The 10,218-nt window shown below is 51.4% G+C and overlaps 1 protein-coding gene across 1 annotated transcript in view; it reads right to left on the reverse strand.

Annotated features, from left to right (window-relative positions):
* SPINK2 (serine peptidase inhibitor, Kazal type 2 (acrosin-trypsin inhibitor)) overlaps positions 1 to 10,015 on the reverse strand; it is a 116,797-nt gene extending 106,782 nt beyond the window's left edge. The window contains exons 1-2 of the mRNA XM_009329831.1: positions 9,840 to 10,015; positions 9,234 to 9,288 (exon numbers count right to left, since the gene is read on the reverse strand). Coding sequence (XP_009328106.1) covers positions 9,234 to 9,288; positions 9,840 to 10,015 — 231 coding nt within the window. The remainder of the gene's footprint in view (positions 1 to 9,233; positions 9,289 to 9,839) is intronic.
* Between the last annotated feature and the right edge of the window lie 203 nt (positions 10,016 to 10,218).

Raw genomic sequence — 10,218 nt, forward strand, 5'->3', positions numbered from 1 at the left:
GGATTGCATAGCTTCTGGGGGAAAAAGGGACAAAGAGGACATTTTGCCTGCCAGGGATTTCAAACTAAGGAAGGGATGCTGTGGGAAGGCAGGTCTGCAGCCAGCATTGCTGGGCAGCGAGGAGCCATCTGTGCTGCTGTGACGGTTAGATGAGGATGAAGAAGGTGTGTTGCAGATGGGGCTGACCCTTGGCTGTGTCATGGCAGGTTAAAAGCTGAGTCTGACATGCTTTGAGCGGATGCCATGGCAAAGCGGGCCCCCTTTGCTCCCTCCCCTCCAGCCCCGGGGCCCCCTTCACTGGGGACGACCTTCAGAGAAGGGGATGTGGCCACCACCCACTTCTTCCTTTCCAAGTGGGTAGGAAACAACACTAATGCAAGACAAATTTCTCTTGTGTCAGGGAAAAGGAAATGGGCTAATACAAAACCAATCCATGCCAGCTAAGCGTGTGCCTTTGCTCCGCATGCAACAGGCACTGGCAATGCTTAGGCGCGTGTGTGCCCCAAAATACTCAGCATTGAATTGGTAAGACTGTGGTAAAAATTCATGTGTAGAATTTAAACAACTGGTTCATCCCAGTCCCTTTCCCCATGAGACCCTAACACCACGGGCACATGCACATCAGTGCTTGCTGTATGCCCTGGTTGCACTTTCCTGGGGAGGAAGGATGCTCTGCCCTCATGGTTTTGGCGTTTCCAGGCTCTTTACAGTCCCTAGTGCTTTGGCATAGCTATTTTTTCCCAACAGGCTCAATCAAGGAAGTGCGGTATAAGAAATGGATTCTTTCCCCGTCACCCTTTCCTGATGGACAGGACAGGGTAGGATGAGATGGGACATGAGTGATGCAGGGTGGGTTTCCTCAGATGTCCAGCAGCAAAGCTGACAGGGACATATGTAACACGGGGACGGAAGGGTGAAAATTATCACAACAGATTTGATGAGAATTAGAAAGCTCAGCTTTCTCCTGAGACTTTTGCAGCTTTTCCCAAGCACACAGAGAGAGGGAGGCCAGCCCTTATGTAAGGAAGCAAAAGCACATCCCTGCCAATTTGCTCTCCGAATACAGGGAGGGAAAGTCAGGCAGGTTTTCCCTTGGTCCAGGAGGTCTGCAGGAGAGATACCATTGTGGCCCTCAAAATTTTTCTGCAAAGCAGTTGTGTGGCCACATTTACAGAAATTTTCCTTGCAGATGAAGTGAGCTTTTACAAGGCCAAACAAACGCAATGGACAGCTCTGAAAAACCCTTCTGTTGGAAATTTTCCTTTCCTCTTCTGTCTCATACCACACACTTAAGCCAAGGAGGAGTTCTGGGTGGAACTGAAACCAGCACATGGTGCAAGGGGAGTGCAGGGACTGCCATGGGTTGCAATTGCACCTCTGGCTTTGACCTGGGTGGGAGATCCCAGGCGCTAATCCTGATTAATGAGGTTCCTTTAATGTGGTGGTTACCCCATTGAGGTCCTTGCTTCTGGGTAAATTGTCTAAGTTTCCCTTCTTCAAACAAAGCCTCCCGGTGGCATCACTGATGCTGGCAGATGGGCCCATCCCTCCCCCGCAAAAATTCCTGTGAGTCCCTATTTCTATTGAGATAGTCTCAAGGCTACTTCTGTTAAAAAGTGTCTGGCCATCTTTCTAAGGCAACATTTGAAATTATAGTTCAGATTAACTTCTCGGAGCAGTGCATTCAGACCTGAGTCAGGTCCACCAGCCAGGTATTCCTCTATTCAGGAGAGCCTCAAGGATGCTGAGAAGTTGTAGGATGCTCCAAAGGCAGCGGCTGGGGCTGGCTTTCCCAGAAAGGGTGGCGGGTCCCCCCTCTGCATGAGGAAGCCTGGCAAATATTGGGAAGGAGGTGGCCATCCTCAGGGGACCCCTGTGATTACAGACAACCTCTCTCCCCTTGCAGCAATGTGTGTGGGATCAGCACCAGGCAGATGGAGTTCAGGTTTGTGGTACTAGCAAAGGCAGTGCCTCCCAAAAAGGCTCCCAGAGGTGGCACAGAAGGGCTGGAGCAGGCAGCTGTGAGGCCCCCAGTCACCAGCTGGCCACGCATTGCTGGATAATGCACCCTGGGCGCTTGGTCTTGCACACCTTCCCCAGAGGACACCCAATGGAGGGCTGGCAGTTCCCCATTTTTTTGCTTTTGCTTCCTCTTTTGCGCACTTTGTCACCGTTGCTCTGCCCTTTGGAGACCCTGTGGGGCCACACTGTCTGCGCCCCTTCCTCCTCCTCACTGCATTTTCCTATGTCAGTCTTTCCTCATGCCCAGCACCGTTACTCACCACGCTCTCCCTCAGTCACTGAGTAATGGTCACACCAAGGATACTGAAAGAGAGAGAGAGGAAAATCCTTCATTTTTCAAAAGAAAATGAAAAAAAGAACCCAGGGAAAGTCCACCCAGGGAGAACAGCCCTACCGTAGCTTCTCCCTGCTAAAATGCAGGGGTGAAAAGAGTTGTCACTGGAGACCTCCCCTACCCCAGGACCTTGCTGCCTTGCAGCACAAGAGGGATGTGGTGTGAGGTTGGGAGAGCCTGGTGCCATGGTGTCCACACTTCCCATGCCTCCGACCGAGGCAGCAGGTGGCTTTCATCTGGCATGGCTGAAATGGCTTTTCTTAGCAAGTTTGGCGGTACGCTGGCTCCAAAGGAGGCAGACTATTCATGCTGGCCTCTGCTAGCTGCCAGCTGTCATGGCAAAACAGATGGCCTTGTCACTGGAGCTGTGTATTGGGGACTATGGCAGTGATGCTGAAAACAGGCGAGAACAACCCCCAGACCTGACATACATATTTGTGTGCGTACATGAATTGTCCCACCCATACATTTTGCCTCTTATGCAAAGCTTGCTAGAGACTATTTTTCCTCTTTTCCTTCAGAGGTGATCGTTTGACCACTTCTCCCTTTATTATCAGCCACTGGCAAGCGTGTGCTGGCAGCACAGAGCAGCACAGAGCAGCATAAATGCGCATGGGCTCCCATGGCATGCCAAACTCTGCAAAAACACAACTTCCTCTCTGCTAATCGTGTTACACCCCATGAGCTCACTGAGCTGGAGCTCAGAGCCCAGAACAATAGGGCTTGACTAACCAGCAACCTGGGGAGCCTCACAGAAAGACTTCCATAAATCGTTTCCATCCCCTGGGCAGAGCATGGTGCTATAAGGTGTCATTCTCAGAAGAGGATGTCCTGACAGAATTATTTAGTGGGTCTTGATGGTGAAGAGCAGGCTACAAATGCTGAGGAGAAGTCTATACATCCTTCGTGTGATAAAGCCAACAAGCTGCAAAAAGGGTAGTATTTTCCTGAATTAGTTGGACAGAATTACACTTTGCTTTTATCAGTTAATTCAGGGCAACACTGTTAGTTCCCCAAATAAAGCAGCAAGTACGATGCCATTTCTTCTGCTTCCGTAGCTGGAGGTAGATGGGTTTGAAATGACTGTCTCTTCCAGGACAGAAACGGGGAGGAGCAGTGAAACAAGGAGGTGGCAGGTTCAAAGCAAGCCCAAGGAAGTGGCTCTGGCATAATGAAGTGGTGGAACTCCTCGCTGCAGGATGCTGTGGATGCTCAACATTTGCATGAGTTCAAAAAGCACCTGGGCCTATCCACGGAGGAAAAACCTATTAGGTGTTATTAGGGGCACAGATCCCAGTGCTGGCTCAGGAATTCCCCTAGGCACATTGCACAAGGTGGGAAGAGTCACCTGGGAAGCGCTGGCTCACTCGCCCGGGTTCATGGTGTTTCTGAGGTGCCTGAAGCAGGTTAGCTGCACTTGCAGCCGGGTTATTGATCCAGCTGGACTTCCTACATCTCTGTATTATGGCTGGAGTACAAACATCCTTTTAGTGCTCCCAGTGTTGTTGGACTGGCCGGGACATCTACCAGATGCATCTATTTAGCACATAGTTTTATTGTTTCTGCTGTTCTACTGCTTACTGTTTTGACTGTTTTTTTCCTGATTTCTGCTGAGCCAGCGCTGCTGGTGCTCAATACCGTTCCTGGGGTTAAGCCATCCGGTTTGGGGGCAGCCGCTCAGAGAGAGTCACCGGGTCAGTGATGGGCTCTGGGTGGCCTGGACATCAAGGGGTCTGTCAGAGTGTTTCCTGTTCTGTTAGGGGTTTTCTTTTCCCTTTAATGAACTCATTTGGCAAAGCAGAGTGCAGAAGGAGCGAGCTCCTGGGAGAGATTTTCAAGGGCATAAACTCTTGCCAGCCAGGCTGTGGCATGTGCCTATGCGTCTGCATGCCAACTGCTGCAGAAGTTGATTTCAGCCGTGAGAGCATCTGTTTGGCAGCAGCCTGAAAGCCTGAGGTCTCTGCTGCTTCCCTCTGTCCCTGCTGGAGCTACCAAGGGCTTTGTCATAACTGCAAAGGCAGCAGGATCAGGCCTCTCTCAGATCAGGTCTTTTTTTGCGAGAGAGACCTCATGTTGGCACAGGAAATCACTGAGAAGCAACTTGCAGGAGGCTGGGAGAATTGTCCAGCCTGGTTTCATGTTCCTGTGGAGGCCCAGACCATCGCCGGCGAAGGTCTCCCATCTGCCTACCCCCCTCCGAAAGAAAGCCAGGCTTCAAAGTTCAGTGGGGACACCTGGGGCAAAGTCCATGAAGCCCTTCACGGATACAACCATCTGACGCATTTTGGGTGTGAGTCAATGCCTGATGCACCAAGACAGGAGGTGAATCAGTCACAGGGCTCTGCTGGGGGTGTCTAGGAAAACATCACGGCAGCTGCGGTCGCTTCTGACCCCCTGGGCCATCCGCACTTGACCCTATGTCTGCTTCATCTCTGGGGGGGGACAGCAGGGCATGACAAGCCAGGGCCATACGTCCCCTCCGGATTTGTGTGATCAGGCCGCAGCGGGAGCTGAGTTAATCTGTGAAGCAGGGAAGGAAGATTAGCCGGAGGCACAAAGGAGCCCCACAGGGATTTCAGACTTTCTCCTCTTGCCACGGCCTCCCATGGATGGCTGTGATGGTCAGGTCTCCAGAGTCCATGGCTGCTGGCACAGGGGCCACGAGAGGGACCCTGGGAGAAGCAGTGATGTGCAGTTGTTTGCCATGCTGAGACAGTGCTCAAGGCAGAGCCCAGACTAGGAGGCGATGGAGAAGGAAAAAGCCTGGCTTTAAACTTGAACATGATTTAGGGTTTTGTCTGGTTGCAATTACGATGACTGCTTCTCTGTGCCTTAGAAGTAATTTCTGGGTTTGAATCTTCCTTTGATTTTTTTATATACGGTTGCCATTATCTTGATCCCAGGCAGGCATCAGGCCGTGCCAACCAAGTTAGACCCACACAGCTAAGGCTGCATTAGCCTAAGTGTGGCCATTTTGGTTCAAACCACTCTGCTCAGCAGCTTTACACTGAGCAGCACCAATATTAGGGACAAATATGCGGAACAGGGGCAAGTGTATGCCATAAGGACTCCAGCCACACTTCTAGCCTTGAACATTTCTGGCTCAGCAATCTCCCTGTGTTTAGTAACTCCTGATGAGCTTTGCTTCCAGGAATTTATCCTTTTGGTTTTGAATCCCTGTAAACTCTGAGCACGCACAGGGTCCTGCAGTGAGGCGTTCCCCTGGTTAACACTGCATGCGAGACAGTGCTCCTCATGTTGGTTTGACCTTGCTAGCTGACACTTTTGGTTCCCGTGCCCTGACACCTCAGCATCTCCATGTGTCATAACAGGGCACAGTCCTGTTGAAAGACCCTCCGAGGAGCCCAGTTCCCACCTGACCCACTGCTTGAGGGACAAAAGCCCAGGAAAGGCAGCAGGTTTCCATTCCCCTGGTGCCAGCCATTTGGGCCTTGGGATCAGGAATGGGTGCAAGGCAGCTGCCTGAAGGCAATTCCACCTGCTGTGCCTGTATAAGAAGTGCCAGACACAAGTCACCCCTCCCTCGGTATAATTTGGAGGGGAGTCCCAGTTACTGCTGACACAGAACAACACGCATTTCCACTGCTGTTTCAAAACTCAAATAGGTACCACTGTTATATTCATAGAAATTAGTGGGAGATTTGTCATTCATAGCCTGATTGTATGAGTCTGACACTATGTATAAATAGGTTGTAGTCACACTTACATAACACTGTCTTATTTATGATCTTAAGCCCAAGGGAGAAATGTCTCTTCCCCAGCCCTTTCTTCCTAGCAAAAGACATCATTCAAAGCTCAGCTTCAATCCTATCACCGAGGCTGGATGCTTAACCAAACACTGGGAAATTTAAGTGAGGCATTTCTCTTTCAACTTGCAAACAGTGATGTCCCCAAAGAAGGCAGCTGCTAGGATCTGCATGCCTGCAATTAAATACTGCACCAGGGCTAGAGAGCTTTCAGAAGGCTTTCAGGAAGCTTTCAGGGGCTTCACAACCACATGGGATCCAATGTGTGTTAAGGCAAAATGTCACAAGTTATGTTAAAGGTTAAAATGCTGCATCCCTTACTGGCTTCAACCTAGTTTCCAAAGCTGATCCCTTACACTGAGTCTGTCTCACAGCACACTGAGAGGAGGGGATCAACTTGCATCCACAGATTCACTTCTCTGGCTCTGCTGCATCCCCAAATCCTGCACCCAAAGATATTAGTCTAATCCCCACGGTACTTGAAATTTTGGGATTAAGGGACCCATGTGCTTGTTTTATCTACCTCACTTATACATCTGCTTTAAAATCCGTGGTTGTAATAACATGGTCACAGACCATGCGTGTCCCAACACCTGGAATGGGGAAAGCTTCAGGGCTGTTGGGGAAGGCAGGAGACCAAAGGGAACAGGCACAGGGTACTGATGGGGTCTGACAGCCGGCACAGCACCACAGCTGTATCAAAAATGACAAAATGTCAAGGAGAGCTCATGCAGATTCTTATGTCAGGAAGCAGCTTACCGATGTGGCTTGCCCTTGTATGCCAAGGCTGTAGAAACGTTCAGCAATGACCCTGCATCCAACTGGGCACCACTCAAATTGAACCACGTGCTGGAAGATGCTCTGCCCAGGGGGCAGCCAGACTGGCTTCACACCTGCTGGGCCCCATATCAGGGCTGGTCTCTGGGTCCTGGTGATATTGAGGGGCGAGTCAGCCACGTCTGTGGGACCAATGGGCTCCTAAGCCCTTCCAAGCTGGAGTGATGTATCAGATCCACGGGCCCTTACCCACCATCAAGTCCTCAGGAATGTTGCCAGCAGCTAACCTCCAGCCCTGCAGTTTGTTTCCTCCCACACCTCCCCCCAAAACCAACTGGGTCAAAAAGAAACAGCATGGGGATTTTGGGGAGGGAGCCTCCCTGCTTCCACAGGCGGCATTTAGGCTTGTTGCGCGCCCCCCCCAACACCAGCCCTAATTAGCTGCCTGAGCTAACCATCCAGCAGAAGCCATATATCCTCTTAAAATCCTGCTCCTGTTCACTGACCATCCTGGATCCGACCTCATGTTTCTCACCCAACGTGGTTGGAGCCACATTGACTTTTACAGGCAGAGATGAGGCAGTGGCAAAAGGCAGCGGGGGAGAGAGAGAGAAAACCAAACCTGCAGCAGAAAATGGCTTGGGCCACTTTGCATCCTGCTAATTTGAGTGGGTCCTGCCCTGATTACATTTGCATGGGCACAAACCAGCTGCAGCTATTGGGGTACGTGGAGCACCCCATCGCTGTTCTGAAGAAGGGCTGCTCTGCTTTCAGGAATAAAGGCTGCTTTTTCCATCTCCTAATCTAGATCAGATCAGGGGCCCAGTGATTAGTCTCCTATCTAGTGATTTATAGCTGATTTCCCTATGACTATAAACCCTCACTCTATCTGCTATTGCATGGCAAAAGCAACAGGTTATTTGTCCTTCTTGAGATAAGATCTGTGGGCAGTTCACTGGAGTTGGGAGCAGAGAAAGCAGACCTGGCAAAGCTCCTGGCATTTTTCATGTGCTGTCAGAGGCTTTCGGGCTGGCGTGCGGCGCTTTGGAGTTTGAGGCAACAAAGATTGTGGCAGGGTTCAAGCATGTGCTGCAGCTACTTGCAGTCTGGTGTGAAGGAGCGGGGATGGGAAAGGGAGGCACGCGTCAGCCCAGCATGTGTCAACTCCCCTTCCCTGGCTCCATTGCCTCCTGCACCAAGCACAGCGCTGCTGAAAAGTCCTGAGAGAGCCTGTGCTGAAAATGAGTTGTGAATGAGCTGCTCTGCTGACAGTCCACCAAGAGCTGCATTTTATCCGGATGCCTTGGAAGACGGGATGATAATTAGGGACATGCTTGCTGAAGTCTGCTGTTGCAGCCCTGGGTTTAAAATAAAGTGTGTCTGGGGCAACGTGAAGCTCAGCAGGCCCATGAGAAGCCAGCGCAGGAGGGATGCAGGTGGGTCCGAACAGCTACCTGCACTCAAGTACTCCCTCTGCTCACAGGGTGTCCCACTCGGCAAGGCGCTGCCCTGGAGCTCGGATTGCTCACATGCTTTTGCAGCTGAGGGGTTGGAAAGCACTGGAAATGAACATTTTCCCCTCCTCCACCTTCTCAGCCAACCTTGCATAATTTTCCCTTTAGCCTCCCTAGACAGGTTCGTTACAATTCCTCTCCATTAATATGCAAATATGCCCTAGAGGAAAAGAGAGCCTGAATTTATTAACATGAATCTCTTAACTCCTTCACTGCTGCACTGCCCTTTGCAGACAGGAGGATGCTTTCCCCAGCCTGGAAAGCTGTGAGAAAGAGAGATGCCATGAAAGGAGCCCCGTAAGGTGCTCTGTGAGGGCAAACGGGAGCAATGACCCCACGGCACTCCACGAAGGCCGGGTTTTGTGGGTAAGCACAGACTTGGAAGTTGTTAAGACCTTGATTCTGCCTTTCATTTCTGCCAAAGGCTTCCTGCACATGCCAGGGCAAATCACTCAACCCTCCGGCTAACCGCTGGGAGCTGCTGTGGGAAGGCGGCAGCATCCTCACGCTGCAACCTCTGCCACATGCCAAGAGTAGCGGGGATACAGCTCCGTGCTTCGTTCATCCGCAGCCGTACAGCCGGCTGACCAGGAGGACGGAGAGAATCAAGCTCTTGGGAAAACTCCAGCATAAGAAAATCCTGGCCTGTGTTCCAGCCCAGGTGGCAGAGAGGCAGGCACATCTGCCGGGTAGCTGAGACCTGTGGTGTGACGCAGCACGCCAGGACCCCACGTGTGCACACTGGGGCCAGGAGCCGGGGCGAGCAGTACCAGGAAAGCCTGGAGGAGCCCAGAGGGCGTCCTGAGCTCAGCAGCTTACCAGCTGCCCACAGCAGCCATTGGCCACCCAGGGGGACTTGTGCTTCAGCGTTTCTCTGGACAGGAAAAGCATTTAGGTAGACCAAAAAAATTGGTGTCTATTGGCTGGCAAATTTACAGCCTGGCTCTAATTTGGTTTTCACTGCCACAGTGAGGTGAGGTGTAAATTCCTTTTCCTTAATTCAAGGTACATATTGACATTTAATCATCCAGATATGTGCCTCCTTTGACAATTCATTTCCCTCCAGCCTCCTTCCACAATTGCCTCTTCTGGCCAGGGCCCTATAAAAGACAATTCTTTGACTCTGTTGCAAAGGAAATGAACGTCTCTTGCTCTCTCTCTTTTCTTTTGGTTGTTTGTTTCCCAGCAGGATATATTTCACTTTGTGCTACACGGATGCTGTTTGACAGGAGTATTCGCTTTCATGCTTCTCCAGGTTTGCAAAGTCAGGACGTGAAGCCGTATGGCCTTCTCCCATCCCCATCCCTCCCCCTTTCCCCAGTCCTTTCCACCCCTCCTGCCCCTCCACCCTAGGTAATTGTGCTGCTGCTTTTGCCTTGCGGCTTCTGCCTTGCAAGCATTTCTGGTGGCTCTTGGTTGTCCCACCGTAACACCTCCACAGACAAAGTTAACTCGATTTCCTTTTGAGCTAACCGCAGTGAGGGAGATGCCTCTTTTCCTCCAGTGGTGGATCCCGGCTGGGTGGCATTGACTTGGTCCGGCTTGGACACTCTCACCTTCGGGTTCAATTTCTCCACTGCCAGCTGTCTGTGAGCCACCATCCCCACCACAGCATCAGCTCCGGACGTGACCAACCAGGAGCACAGCCATGAGAAAGGCTGGTGTGGGTGCGCAATGGCCGTTCCAGCAGCCTGGCTGGGTGCAGTTTATTTGCCAAGAAGAAAGAGCCAAGAACCTGCCACGCCCACACAGACAGCAGGAAGGGATGCACAGCAGGGAGAGCAGGGTTCAGGCACGTGGAAAC

Source organism: Pygoscelis adeliae, unplaced genomic scaffold (assembly GCF_000699105.1).
Source record: "Pygoscelis adeliae isolate BGI_AS28 unplaced genomic scaffold, ASM69910v1 Scaffold67, whole genome shotgun sequence".
Taxonomy (NCBI): domain Eukaryota; kingdom Metazoa; phylum Chordata; class Aves; order Sphenisciformes; family Spheniscidae; genus Pygoscelis; species Pygoscelis adeliae.